This window comes from Danio rerio, chromosome 18 (assembly GCF_052040795.2).
Source record: "Danio rerio strain M-AB ecotype USA chromosome 18, GRCz13ab, whole genome shotgun sequence".
Lineage (NCBI taxonomy): Eukaryota > Metazoa > Chordata > Actinopteri > Cypriniformes > Danionidae > Danio > Danio rerio.
In genome coordinates, this window is record NC_141038.1 from 49823984 (window position 1) to 49840042 (window position 16059).

General features: G+C 37.2%; 1 protein-coding gene and 1 long non-coding RNA gene across 5 annotated transcripts in view; one reads left to right on the forward strand and one right to left on the reverse strand.

Moving 5' to 3' along the window:
• Nucleotides 1-16059, forward strand: part of LOC147839827 (uncharacterized) — a 153762-nt gene that overhangs the window by 124880 nt on the left and 12823 nt on the right. The gene's annotated exons all lie outside the window — the stretch shown is intronic.
• Nucleotides 1-16059, reverse strand: part of sphkap (SPHK1 interactor, AKAP domain containing) — a 202478-nt gene that overhangs the window by 112040 nt on the left and 74379 nt on the right. For 2 of the 4 annotated variants that reach the window (XM_087291358.1, XM_087291355.1), the window contains exon 2: nucleotides 10327-10420. The exons of the other annotated variants lie outside the window; for them this stretch is intronic. In XM_087291358.1, coding sequence (XP_087147484.1) covers nucleotides 10327-10370 — 44 coding nt within the window. In that variant the 5' untranslated portion in view covers nucleotides 10371-10420. The remainder of the gene's footprint in view (nucleotides 1-10326; nucleotides 10421-16059) is intronic. 4 annotated transcript variants of the gene reach the window in all.

A 16059-nucleotide genomic window follows, 5' to 3' on the forward strand; every position in this document is an offset into this window, starting at 1 on the left:
CGAATGCCTTCTCCAAGTCCCTAAAACACACGTGGACCGGTTGGGCATACTCCCATGAACCCTCGAGCACCCTGGTGAGGGTATAGAGCTGGTCCAGTGTTTCACAGCTTGAACAAAAACCGCATTGTTCTTCCTGAATCCTAGGTTAAACATCATTAAGGAAATATTTGAAAAAGAAGAAAAATAAATTCACAGGAGGCATAATAATTTTGACTTCAACTGTATATGCATTATGTCAGCAGCAAAAACAACAAACCCATGCCTTTTAATCACAATTTTCGGTCTTTTACTGGTGCAAAACGTTACTAAATAAAGCCCAAAATCTTCAACTAACCTCTTTTTTCTTGTCTCTGGGTTGTTTAATTGTACTGAAGTCTCCATTGTGTTGCTTTTATATGCGATGCTGCTAATAAAACAGCCATTGTGTTGGTTTTGCATGGCTGACAGAAAGAGGCTCAGCTCTATGTCTCTCTCTTTCTGTACTTGCCAGAACCCGACTGCAGTGAGAAGCGAAACATGCGAGTATTACTGCTGCGGATTAAAATTCAAATTGTGTTGCATGAGTTTATCTCGCCAACCAGAGAAAGAGAGAGAGAGAGAAAGAGAGAGACAGAGAGAGAGAGAGAGAGAGAGAGAGAGAGAGAAAGTGAGGGAGGAGAGGAAGAACCAGCTCTGCGCAGAGAAACAGCAAACATAGACTAGATTTGAGGCAAAAAACTTGATCATGTTTAATGTTTGTCTATGTCAGAAGCTGGACAGGCAGCACCACTGAGAGACACTTTGTCCTCTTTTTTTGGAAGACCTTTGAGTGTGAAATGAAATCAGTTCTGCTGTTCAGACTCAGTGGAAACCCCAAAGAGTGGAAACCCCAAAGAGTTTGAAATGTACAGTAAACTCCCCCTAAAACTTTATTAAATAAGAATAAAATTGTTTTTCAACATACAGATTATTTTTCAACATACATTTTTTTTGTGTGTTGAAAAAAAAAAGTATGTTAAGAGGCATTTTTTTCCATTGAGCTTTGATAGAGATGATACTGATACAGTTTAGAAAATGGCAAATCTAATTAGCATTATCCATGGTCTTAAAGCACAGGTCTCAAACTGTATTCCTGGAGTGCTGCAGTTCTGCTCCAACACTAATCAAACACAGCTGATCCAACTAATCAAGGTGTTCAAGACTACTAGTGACTATTAAGCAGGTGTGAGTTGGAGGTGGTTGGAGCCAAACTATGCAGAGCTGAGGCCCTCCAGGAATTGACTTTGAGACCACTGTCTTAAAGGGACAAACTGGACAAAAGTAGATATTTTGAAGAAAGCTGAAAATGAGTAACCATTGACTTCCATGGTTTTTGTTTTTTCTACTATGGATTCTACTATCTTCAAAACATCTTTCATCAAATCTTGCTGCCTTAATTATTTTAGTTTAATCAAATTAACTTTTCTAGTCATCTTAACTTACACTCAACCGGCCACTTTATTAGGTACACCTTTCAAACTGCTTGTTAACGCAAATTTCTAATCAGCCAATCACATGGCAGCAACTCAATGCATTTAGGCATGTAGACATGGTCAAGACGATCTGCTGGAGTTCAAACTGAGCATCAGAATGGGGAAGAAAGGTGATTCAAGTGACTCTGAATGTGACATGGTTGTTGGTGCCAGACAGACTGGTGTGAGTGTTTCAGAAACTGCTGAGCTACAAGGATTTTCACGCACAACCATCTCCCAGAGAATGGTCTGAAAAAGAGAAAATATCCAGTGAGCGGCAGTTCTGTGGGTGCAAATGCCTTGTTGATGCCAGAGGAGAATGGCCAGACTGGTTCCAGCTAAAAGAAAGGCAACAGTAACACAAATAAGCACTCGTTACTGTTGAGGTATACAGAAGAGCATCTCTAAACACACAACACATCCAACCTTGAGGCAGATGTCCTACAGCAGCAGAAGACAACACCAGGTGATGACCAGAGTGTACCCATCTTCTGATGGCTACCTCCAGCAGGATAACACGCCATGTCTTAAAGCACAAATTATCTCAGACTGGTTTCTTGAACATGACAATGAGTTCACTGTACTCAAATGGCCTCCACAGTCCCCTGCTCTCAATCCAATAGAGCACCTTTGGGATTTGGTGGAACGGGAGGTTCACACCATGGATGTGCAGGCGACAAATCTGCAGCAACTCCGTGATGCTATTATGTCAATACGGAGCAAAATCTCTGGGGAATATTTCCAGCACCTTGTTGAATCCATGCCACCAAAAATTAAGGCAGATCTAAAGGCAAAAGGGAGTCCAACCCGGTACTAGTAGGGTGTACCTAATAAAGTGGCCGGTGAGTGTATATCAATCAAACTGACCTCGCATAACTTGAAATAAGTAGCTAACAACTGATTAACTTATTAGTTAAGTTAAAGTAACTTAAAAAGAGGCAGCGTGGTGGCGCAATGGGTAGCGATGTTGTGGTTTGCACTGTGCGACTCCTGATTAATAAAGGAACTAAGCTGAAAAGAAAATGAATGAATGAACCTAAAAACATTTGTAGTCATGAATTTGTTTTCTTTTTGTTTGTTTTTTACAGTGGAACCACTTCAGAGGAAATAAATAGTGTAAATGTTGATTTTTGGGTGAACTATCCCTTTAAGGACCATCCTGGATAAAAAGAAAGCTGACAAAAATGATTGAAGTTGCTTTTTTTTTTGGCAAACATCTACTGAACTCTCCGAATATCTTTATCCAAGGCTTTCCAGACACAAACGCAATACCCGAGCCAACAAACCACTCAAGTATTAATCGACATTCACCACCGACCTCTGCCAGACATCAGACTGCCTCCTGCCAAAAGCTCGTGTTGGGGCATCACTTCTTGCAAGAGCCAAACCTCTGTGTTTTCTCATGTGTGTTTGCACGTACGTGTGGAGCGTTCACAAAACCCTAAACCCCAGCTAATATCATTACCAGTCATGCTGCTCCAATATAACCCCACTATGGAGACATAAAAGACCTCAATCAATTCAGGTCTAGACGCTACTGGCCGATCAATAAACACATAACATCACAAATAAAATGGAAACGCAAAGAATAGCTTCAGGCCTACATGAAGAGGGCAAAAAAAAAAAGAGAGGAAAAGCGAGCGGGGGATCTGGCCAGTCCTGCAGGCTCCAATTGTTTGTTATAATCAGCTTTGATGATCTCAGATACACACCTGCTGGAGTCTCAGCCATTGCTGGAGACTGAACATACTAACAGCAACCCATAATCAAACCCGCGCTAATGCGGTGAACAAACAGCAGGGACGAAGCCGGCAGGATTCGGGTTCATCCCAGGTAAACCGAGAAAAAAAGTAAGCATTGGTCACTGAGTCACAGATGTTTGTTTATATTGTGTCCTTATTGCATTGCACTGATGCGCTCAATAGACTGATTTCACGTGGCCGCCATTTTTAAAAGTCGAGGCTGCGGCAGGAAGAAACCTGGAAGTATCGTTGGGAGTTGCATAGGAACGTTGTGTACTTAGCTGGATATCTTATCAGCGAAGATAAAGTGACACAAATGTATTATTCCACCGCCTTCCAAGTGACCCGAAGGTCCGTTCTGAATGAATGGTGAAAATAAAAAGGGATATTCAGAGCTCATTTTCAGCTAAGTTAAGGGAAATGGCACTATAGTTAGCCAACGTTTTCTTTCGTAAACACACGTTTTAAATGCCATTTATCAAACTTGAGTTAATAAACTGACTCTTTCACTATATTAGACTCGTCACGATATTGATTTCAAAGAAAACCCGTCAATTTCCCGCTAAAGCCGCCTTTCCGCTGCACACGACAAGCGACAAGCGACAGACCGGAAGTCATTCATTTCCAATGGAGAGCAGTCCGGGAGCTGTGTTGAGTTCCGATCATCTCCGTATGTGATGTTTTGTAAACAAATTTCGGGAGGAGCATGCGCAGAAGTTTCAGTATCGAATACGTCATTGACAATTATCCCATCATCAAATCAGTTCTTGAGCAACCCCTATATATACCAAAGCTGTCTTACCTGCAGCATCTCACGACTTTAGCATCCCTCCACCACCCCGTCACCTCACCTCTTGCGTTGCATTCCCGGGGGGAGCGTTCTGGGGCCGGGCTAGATACTTCGCTCGAATCCCAACTCCTCTTTGTTTCCTGATAAGGGGAATAACTCGAGTTGGGGTGTCTCCTCGAGCTCAGAGCCCTCCCCCCGGACAGCAAAACGAATGCAAGTGTGAACTCGTGAAGCGGAAAATTCGGATCCGAATTGAGCTGCGGATCCGTTTAAATATTTGAACTCCTGCGACTAGACCAGGGGTGGACCTGCAACACTAATCAAACCCACCTGAACATGCTAATCAGTGTCTTTAAGATCACTAGAAATCTATAAGCAGGTGTGTGCGATTAGAGTTGGAGCAAAATTGTGCAGGACACCGGCCCTCCAGGACCGAGTTTGCCCACCCCTGGACTAGACCGTATGCGACCTGCCGACCGGATATGATGTATTCCAATGTTGTCCAAGCAGATCTGTGCACGCGAGATGAGAAATAGGAGTTTATTTGGTTATTTTTTTAATTAAAAAAGTCTATATTTAAAAAAAAAACAACTTTTCTGTTCATAAATGTAAGTAAGAAAGTAATAAAAAAATATATTTTTAATGTTGTCTCCACGTTCCCTCCAATATTTTAGCGGTCCATGAGTTTCTAGTATTCATTCATCCATTAAACCATGTAAACGTCATTGTTTGAGTGTGGGTAAAACCCTTTGCTTTAAATGCGAGTTGTAAACTGTAAACTATTCAATCAAATCCAAAATAATCAAATATCAGCATTCGTCACCACACAGACACATCTGCGAAGGGAAAAATGACTTTCTAATGTGGCATTTAGAGCGAGAAAACATGGCATTTTTATTCTGCTTGATTACAGGAACACATTTTACTTACGAAACATCCTGCCTCCTCCACACACTGACACAACAACATATAGACACATCGTGTGTGTGTGTGTGTGTGTGTGTGTGTGTGTGTGTGAATGTAATCACAGCCATATCTCAAAGTTAACGCTGCACTTCCACACACAAACTGCATCAGCGCGAGCAATGAAAAACAGCCTGTACTGTTACACTGCACGCTCAGCACCCGGTCGGACACCACACACACTTTACGACCCTCCTGTTCTCTGCGGCGTAAAGAAAGTGCTGGCTTTTCCATTCTCATATCTCACTCTTGGCACCCACTCAGCTATTATGCCTCTGATGAGTGTATAAATGATGGGTGGCGGCAGTTTAAAGTCTGCATGAACCGGAAGCTGCGACCATTTTTTTTTTCATATTGTGACACAGTTCCAAGAGAAACAGAATATTTTATATAGATACAGTAATTGGTAATTGTACATTAACTCTTTCCCCAGCATTACCAAGATATTTCATAAATGAAGGGACAATGCAAAGTTTTTACTGCGATCTTTGCTTTAGGTATATATCGGTAAGGAAAGTCCTAATGCATTTCTGACGGGATGTCTGGGTATCTTGGGTGCGACATGTAAGACAACCAGAGTAAGCAAAAGTAAGATCGCATGTGCAAGTGCATTAAGCACTCACCGGCCACTTTATTAGGTACACCTTACTGGGACCAGGTTAGACCCCTTTTTGTCATCAGAACTGCCTTGATCCTTCATGGAATAGATTCAACAAGGTACTGGAAATATCCCTCAGAGATTTTGGTCCACGTTGACATGATAGCATCACACAGTTGCTGCGGATTTGTCCGCTGCACATCCATGATGTGAATCTTCCGTTCTACCTCATCCCAAAGGTGCTCTATTGGATTGAGAACTGGTGACTGTGGAGGCCATTTAAGTTCAGTGAACTCATTGTCATGTTCAAGAAACCAGTCTAGGATGATTCGTGCTTTATGACATGGCGCATTATCCTGCTGGAGGTAGCCATCAGAAGATGAGTACACTGTGGTCATAAAGGAATGGACATGGTCAGCAACAATACTCAGGTAGGCTGTGGCGTTGACACGATGCTCAATTGGTACTAATGAGCCCAAAGTGTGCCAAGAAAATATCCCCCACACATTACACCACCACCACAAGCGTGAACCCTTGATACAAGGCAGGATGGATCCATGCTTTCATGTTGTTGACATCAAATTCTGACCCGACCATCCGAAAGTCACAGCAGAAATGGAGACTCATCAGACCAGCCAACGTTTCTCCAATCTTCTATTGTCCAGTTTTGGTGAGCCTGTGTGAGTTGTAGCCTCAGTTTCCTGTTTTTAGCTGACAGAAGTGGCACCCGGTGTGTTCTTCTGCTGCTGTAGCCCATCTGCCTCAAGGTTAGACGTGTTGTGTGTTCAGAGATGCACTTCTGCAGACCTCGGTTGTAACAAGTGCTTATTTGAGTTACTGTTGTCTTTCAGTCAGCTGAAACCAGTCTGGCCATTCTCCTCTGACATCAAAAAGGCATTTGTGCCCACAGAACTGCCGCTCACTGGATATTTTCTCTTTTTCTGACCATTCTCTGTAATTCCTAGAGATGATTGTGCGTGAATATCCCAGTAGATCAGCAGTTTCTGAAATACTCAGGCCAGCACCAACAACCATGGCAAGTCACTTAAATCACCTTTCTTCCTCATTCTGATGCTCGGTTTGAACTGCAGCAGATCCTCTTGATCATGTCTACACGCCTACATGTATTGAGTTGCTGCCATGTGATTGGCTGATTAGATATTTGAGTTAACAAGCAGTCGGACAGGTGTAACTTATAAAGTGGCCGGTGAGTGTATATTATATATCTTGAAAATGCAAGATGAGAACACTTGATGTCTTGTGATAAATTATCATATATTCCCGGCAGACAATATTCTTAGAACTGTGAAATTTAGTCAAAATCAGCTTTATTGTCAATTCAGCCACATGTACAAGACATATAGAGAATCGAAATTGCGTTACTCTCAGACCCAAGGTGCTTAACATTAATATAAAAAAAATATATATAAAAAATAGTAGAGTTTAAGAAAAAGAAAATTTACAGTATAAACATTGCACATAAATGTGGTCTAAAAAATATACATAGGTAATAAAATTGTAATCAATACAGTGACATTAAGGGCATATAGCAAATGAGTGCAAAGTAAACTAGAGTTGTGCAGATAAAGAACAGTATAGTGCAAAAAGAACTTGTAAACATGATAATTGTGATAAAGTGACTGTCATATTGGGAGGTAAGAATAATCAAATAATAAAATGTCATATTTAGGTAAGAATAATAATAATGTCATATTTAGGTAAGAGTTATTTAGGTAAGAATAATTTGGTATTTAGGTAAGAATAATTAAGAAAAATAATGTCATATTTAGGTAAGAATAATCAAATATTCTGGCGGTGACTGGCAACTTTTTAAAAAATGCTTGAAGAGTTAAACAGTAGCGATATCTACATGAACAAAAAATTCATTAAATTCATTGCATCTGTTCAAGTTTCTATCTGGTTTCTCTCAAATCTCCAAAATACAGAACTAATTTAACATTTTGACATCGACATATTTACCATTTTGATCTCCTCCAAGATTAGGAAGAGCTATAAAGTCACGAACCGGACACTTTGAGTTATTAAATAAGTGTTTGGGTCTCGCAGATCCCAGACTTAAAAGTCAATCTAAATCTTTTTTTCCCCACACAATACTAAACGCAGCTCGTTATTTCAGCGGCTTCTGAAGCAGACAGACCCGATGAGGATTTGATGTGATTAAATTTGAACACTCAAACATTCAGAAGCCGGATGAAGTCATAAACAGCACAGAACCCAGAAACAGATAGCCAGGATTAATCTAGCACAGAAACAGCTATTTACAGCCAAAGCCTTTTAGCAGGCATTAAAATACACTAATATCTGTAGTTGTGTGATTGAAGATGCGGGAGGGGGAGAAAGAAGCACTTAAGAAGAAGAAGAAGATTATTCACTTGATTATAACAGTGACTCAAAGAGACTAATCCTCCGCACACTCGCCTGCCTGACACCTTCATTTCCTAATGGCACAAAGAGCAATTTAATCCACGCTTCTTCAGCTTTTTCAAAAGCAGGCCCAATAAACATTAATAAAAAGATGCTACACAAAAAAAGGATGTTTAGGAGGAATATTTGAGGAGGATATTGCATCTCCGGTGGCTTTTTGTATATGGTTGAAGTCAAAATTACTAGTCTTCCTGTGAATTTTTAGGATTTTCTTTTTCAAATGATGTTTAACAGAGCACATAATTTTTCATAGTATGGCTGACAATATTTTTTCTTCTGGAGCAAGTCTTATTTGTTTTATTTCAGCTAGAATTTTCTAATTTTCAAAAATATTTCATTTCAATTGACTACAGAACAAAAAATGGTTTTACAATGACAGGGCTGGAAAATAATGCCTGATGTCCCGGGGCTAGCATGTGAGACGCTTGTGACACTAGACAGGATGGTTACTAGCCCGATCAGGCCATTGCTGCCTTGTCACTAGTTTAATTTGACTGTAACTGTCTGTCAATTGCGTGCAAATACAGTCTCTGGATGCTTTCACGCCTAGATGTTTGTTAATGTGGTTCGTTGGGCATATGTGAATCCCGCAATCGCGCTCTGATTGGCGCCAAATCAACTGGCCGAAATCGCCTGAATGAGCTGGTCTCGGTTCAATTGAAACAAACTCTGAAGTAGACTGACTGTAGTGAGAAAACAAAGCTATTCAACTGAGTAATCAGGCTATATCACGGTTGTGTAAGGGTGGGATGAGTTGGGCGGGATGTCATTCCTACCGGCAAATGTGTGTTTCATGTTGATTACGAAAGTGAAAGCATGCTGAAACATAACCGAGGGCTGTTTATCCGTTAGGAACATTAACAGAAATTACCATCTGATCATATTTCCATATTTTAATCTGATTTCAATCATATTTTAATCCAATATGTTGTATTAGGCCTGTTGTTTGGACATGAAAGAAAGATCAACATTGATCTGCTTCAGGATCTGACTGCAGTCCTGGTGTTGTGTCGAGAAATGCATCCTTGCGGTAAAATGCGCACATAGACTTTCATTAGCATTCTTAGCATACATTAAAAAAAAAAAAAAAAAAAAGATTAAAACGTGGGTCAGTAGAAAAAAATCCTTAGAGTAGAACCCTGTACTGATTACCCTAACTTGCCTAATTAACTTATTTAGTCTTTAAATGCCACTTTAAGCTGAATACTAGTGTTATAATAGCCAGCGATCTAGCGGCTGCAGATCGTTTGGAGAACTACAATTCTGCCACATTAACAAACTACAACTCCCAACATGCACATCACACACACGGTTCCTCATTACTAGGCCCACACAGAGAATTCCGCAGATTTTTAGTCCATCATTGATTCTGTTTATTTACTTGTGTAAATGTGTGTACACTTATATATATATTTAGTTTTTAAATTCTTTATAGTAATATTATTGACTAATATGAAATATTATTTCTTTACAATATAGTTTGTAAAGTAATATTTTTTGTCTTTTAGTAGAGATATTATATGAGACACTTGCTTTGTTTACCAAATAAAGTGGATGTAATTGGATTTGCGTTGTAAACAATAAATAAAAGTTAAAAAGTATCACTTTTTATTTCAAATATTAAGATTTTAGTTATGATACTCACAAAATAATTCCGCATAAATCCACACATTTAACACAATTCTGTGCAGAAATAGCAAAAAAAATGTCAGCAGATTCCATCTGGCCCTACTCATTACCACTGATTACACACCCAGCTGGTAACTCATCATGGACTGATATCCTGGACTGTTTATACACCACACATGCACACACTCAGTGCTGAGTCTTGTTATTCTGTAGTATCACCAATCATTTTCTTTGTTTGTTTTCCATACTGTGTCCAGACCCTTGATTTGTTTATTGATTTTTTGCTGTTAGCCGTCTGAACCGATCTTATCGCCTTTGACTTGACTACTCCTATTTGCCCTGTATGATACAGTTTGCTGTTGTCATTGGCCATTACTTCTCTGACCATTCTTTGTTTAACAAAGACTCTGCACTTGGATCCCCAACCCTGTTGTCAAAACCATAAGTTATAACTAGTATCTTGAAAAATATCTAGTAAATATAATGTACTGTCATAATGGCAAAGATAAAATAAATGAGTTATTAGAAATGAGTTAATAAAACTATTATGTTTAGAAATGTGTTTAAAAAAATCTTCTCTCTTTTAAACAGAATATGAGGGAAATATATGGGGGCTAATAATTCTGACTTCAACTGTATACCAAAACATAACAAAAATCATAAACATACCTCTCTGTGAAGTTTTGGAGGACGCTGAGCAGGTTTGCTAGCATGTTTGCCTGTCTTTTAGCTTTTTCGGTGTTCAGGGTGTGTGTTGTTCAGTCTGGAAAAGAATATTAAAAATCTAATTAGGAGAAAATGCAATAAACCGAATTTACATCATAATCAATCGTGCACTGTGAGAGTGTTTATTGACGTACAGCAATGGTGTTTGACGGAAATGCAAAGCTCAATATGCAGTGCTTGTAATTACATTCAGTTGTGCTGATTAACAATCCAATGATTAGTTAGCATACTGTACTGTAACTTTATTTTTGATTTAAAACAAAAACAATATTGTCATTTTATTTAATAACCAAAAGCACAGATTAATAAACTACACAAAAACATAAACAGATAAATGCTATGCATGAGTTCTCTATTTGTATATATTGAAACATTACATTTTGAAACAGAAACACTAAAATAATACCTATAACAGATTAAATTTAGAAGTTCAATATGTCAAAAAATAAACAAATAAATAGATAATTATACATAAATACATACATACATACATACATACATACATACATACATACATACATAAATGCATGCAGATTCATTTATATTTTTGTTTATTTTTGATATATTGAACTTCTAAATTTAATCTAAAGAAACAATAAATAAATAAATAAATAATTTATTCATTCATTTTGACATATTAAACTTCTGATTTTAATCTGCAGACAAAATAAACAAACAAATTAATACATCCATGCATATTTATCAATTAATTAATTCATTGTTGACATATTGAACTTCTAAATTTAATCTGCAGACAAAAGTAATGAATAAATAAACATATAATTAAATAAATGAATAAATAAATAAATACATCCGTGCATAATTATTTATTTATTTTTGACATACTAAACTTCTAAACTTAATCTGCAGACAAATAAAAAAAAAAAAATACACACATCCATCTGTGCATATTTATTAATTTATATATTTTTGACATATTGAACTTCAAAATATAATATTTGGACAAATAAATAAATAAACATACATCTGTGCATATTTATTTATTTATTCTTGGCATATTGAACTTCTAAATTTAATCTGTGGACAAAATAAATAAATAAATACAAACATACATCTGTTCGTATTTATTTATTTATTTTTGACATATTAAACTTTAAAATTTTATCTGCAGACAGGAAAAATAAATAAATAGATAAATAGATAAATAAATAAATAAATAAATAAATAAATAAATAAATAAATAAATAAATAAATAAATACATGCACACATACATCCATCCATCCATATTTATTTATTTATTTTTGCCATATTGAACTTCTAAATTTAATCTGTAGACAAAATAAATGAATAAATGCATACACATATTCATACACACATAAACAAACTAACAAATAAAACAAAAGAAAAATTATCATTCAGTGTAATGTCCTGGACATTAATTACATTATTAAATAAACATATATACTGTAATACCCTTTCAAAAGATATTGGCATGATCTAACGTTTTTTGGCCTGGGTATGCTGAAAAGACCATCACTCTATAGTTGAAATATCCAAGGGAGTTTAATTCCAAATATGCAGTTTGGTATTACAGTGTAACTGGTTCATATGAAATATATAAATCAGTATGGTATTGTTATTATTATTATTATTAGTATTATTGATTTAGATTTTTTTAAGTACAACAGAACAAACAATATTATCTCAAAATATACACACTTTGCAGGTAAATGCAATATCAACAACCATAGATTTGGCTTCAGCTGTTGGAAATACAAAAATAGAAATGTAGTGTTACAGAGTATAATCATCGAAAAGTCCTGAAAGGTAGTGTGCCAGTCAGCTTTCATGAGGGATTTGGATTGAGCACATTTCAGGTCTAAGTATCAGAGAAAGGGTTCCCAGGTAGCAAAGAATTTTCCATTAGAATTGAACCTCATAAGCATTTTCAAATGGATGAGCATATACACTTATACATATTCATTTACATATATTTATTTTGAAGGGAGAATAATTACAAATATTAACCCCAACCCAACACACATCCAATATGTTATGAAAAACTTTACAGTAACTACATCGGTCAAGCTCATTGCTTGATAATAAGCTGGAGTAGAAGGATTGACATTTGATGTATATTCATTTCTGTTACATCACTGATGTAACTGGTGGGTCTGGATGTGTGTGCGCGTATGTGTGTGTAGCAGATGGCAGTCTGTCTCTTGAGCTCCAGCTAAGCCTCTGCTTTCCCCGTCGTCATCTGACAGGTGCCGCACTGCCGCTTCACAGATTCATCCAAAATCCAGCACAAAACACATTCCTTCACAACTGACCCTAATTTACACTGCCATCCCCTAATATTGGCACCCTTGGGAAAGACGCGTAAAGAAGGCTGCGGAAAAGTGTCTGCATTGCTAAACTTTTCAAACTTTTGCCCACTACATTTACAAAAGCATGTTTTTAGAATAAACAACAGCAAACAAACATGGACCAGTTTAATACAAATCACAAATATTTATTGCCTTTGTCATTAAATGAACACACAGTGTAATATTCTATTTGTTAATTTGCAAAGTTACTAGTTTTCATCTTGACTGGCCTGGCTGCAGTCCCGACCTGTCTCCAATAGAGAATGTGTGCAATTCTGAGTTATAATTCTGAGATATAAAGTCACAATTTCAAGTTATCGAGTCAAAAGTCAACCGTTACAGGTTTAAAGTCACAATTTCAAATTATCGAGTCAAAAGTCAACCGTTACAGGTTTAAAGTCACAATTTCAAATTATCGAGTCAAAAGTCAACCGTTACAGGTTTAAAGTCACAATTTCAAGTTATCGAGTCAAAAGTCAACGGTTACAGGTTTAAAGTCACAATTTTGACACAAAAAGTAGCAATTCAAAGTTATAAGGTCAGAATTTTGACTTTATAACTAGGATATGTGACTTTCATTTTTATCTCGCAATTCTGACTTAACAACTTACATTTTCGAGTTTACATCTCACAATTCTGAGACAAAAAGTCACAATAACCATTTTTTTTATTTTTTATTTTAGCCTTTTTTGTATTTAACGGGCTTCCATAAAATACTGAACAACAAAGTGATTTTGCTAAATAAAATAAAGCCATCTTTGCTGACATTCTTGTTTATATGCAGTTGAAGTCAGAATTATTCGCCCTCCAGTGATTTTTTTTCAAGTATTTCCCAAATGACGTTTAACAGCGCAATACATTTTTCGCAGTATTTTTTCTTCTGGAGAAAGTCTTATTTGTTTTATTTTGGCTAGAATAAACCAGTTTTTAATTACTTAAAACCATTTGAGGGTCAATACTTTTAAGCATTTTTCTTGACTGTCTGCAGAACACATCAGTGTTATACATTAGCACACAGTGATAGCAATAAATATCCAAAAAATTTCCGGAACGACTTTACCGGTAAATTAAAAAAAGCGCTGTTCACACAGACTAGGACGTTACGGAATTTTTTTTCCAGAAAACAGCATTCACACATCCTTTCCAAAATACCAGTTAATTCAACCAGAAATGGCCTCTAAACGGCTGCGCTTGTATTTATAGACATTTGAGTACATCACAAACTCTGTGGATAGATCAGTATTGTGAACAACTTCGATGAAAACATATGGAGGATCACTTTCACATGTCGAGATGTACATGATATGCGTGTCTGTGTAGGTAACTGTAACTGAAGGAAGCAGAGCATGAAGATAAACAAACAACGGCTTATCATAAGCATCTTATCAATAATTATTTACACAGTTGGCATTAAGATGAACATATAAACATTATCAGACTAACTTCTAGCAGCTAAATGTGTCTGGGAAAATATTCAAGGGTTTTTATTCTCATAAACTATGCGGACGTGAATGCGTCTGACTGTTCTGATTGGCTAAAGTAGACTTCTCACGTCAGCACGTTCTAGACGTGCACACGCTCTTTCCGGCAATCTTTCTTCTGCGTTCACACAGCGCAGCATTTGGGCAAATTACCGGTAACGTTACAACTTCTCTTTCCGAAAAATAGCCAGAACGAATTTAGTGGTATTTTCAAAAAGGGCCTGTTCACACATACAGACCTTTCCAGAAAACGTCGGAAAGGTCTGTATGTGTGAAAGGGGCTAATGATTTGACTAATTACCCTGCAAAAATACTAGTTTTCATCTTGACAGTCCCGACCTCTCTCCAATAGAAAATGTGTTTAAAAAGTTAAAGCGCAAAATACGACAACGAAGACTCCGTACTGTTAATAGCAACATGACAAAGTGGTAAATGCTTTAACTTTTTTTTTAAATGTGTTGCAAGAACCAAAATTGGTGTTTATTTGCTAAATTAAACACCATAAAAATCACGAGAAACACATTAAATAATGTTTGACGTGTTGTCTGCAATGAAATACAAATCAAAGTAAATTTGGAAATCACTTCTATCTTCTTTCATTTGCGTTTACCATACTGACCCAACATTTTCTGTTTTTTTTTTTTTAGATTTATTTTTGGCCTTTTTGCTTTTATTATTAGATAGGACAGATTTTAGACAGGAAGCGAAGTGGGAGAGAGAGACAGGGGGTAGGGTAGGGAAATGTTGTCGAGCCGGGATTCGAACTCGCGACGCCCTGACGTGCTGTTGCACCATATGTCAGCAAGCTAACCACTAGGCTATTGCGCCGACGACCCAACATTTTCTGTTTTGGGGTTGTAAAAGAAAAACATAATGAGAATAACTGTGAAAAATGTCCGTGCTGTTTAATATCGCTTGGGAAATATTTAAAAGAGAATTTACATTTCACCGGAGGGCTAATAATTTAGTCTTCAGCACTATGAGGTCAAACTCATTCAGTCATTCATCACAACGGGAGAGAGAAATGAACAGAGCGGTGATTGGAGGCAAAAGCTTGTTGACCTTCACAAAATTGAAGAGGCTGTAAGAAAAACTGTTAAAACTCTGAAAATGCTCATTTAGCGGAGAAAAATCTGAAATTGCAGTCAACTTTAAGTGTTGAATCCACCTAGAAGAGCACAAGTGTTTGTCCTGTCCAAATGCATTGCCAGGACTGATGGATCAATGAAGAATTCAATTTTGGGGGGAAAAAAAACACTAAACACTGGTGCATTCTGGGACTTTCTTGAGCACCAACGTCTCAAATTGGCTGTTTCTCAATATGCGTTCTTCAGAGGTCTTGCGTCCTCGTGTTCTCGAGCAACGTCATCATCAGATGCCTAAGTTCAGTTCCAATACTCAAGACCGCAAGTACGGAGGACGTGTGAATCTTCCCGGATGTGATCTTGATATCGAGGACGCACTGATGCAGACTCGAGCACCGAACTCGCTCTGGAAATCCCAGAAGTCATTGCGACTGGAGGTGGGAAGCGCAGCATTTAATTTAGATTTATTATTAAAGTTCAGAGATATGACTTATTTACCTCAGGACTTTCCCTAAATGAAACGGTGAAAGTCTAAAAGAATATCTTAATAAAGGAATAAACACATTAAGGGTTGTTTGTTTGCTGAAATTCGTATTAAAATTTGTTTTATTTATATTGTGGAGAGTGTATTTATATTGTTTTTATGCATAGTATATATTTTGAAGAGGGGGGAAACAATAAATCGTTGTATGAGTGCTGTAATGTTTAAATAATTGACTATTTAAAACGCGTGAAGGTCACATGACCATCAGGAAGAACACAGCATCCCATTTCTCAAT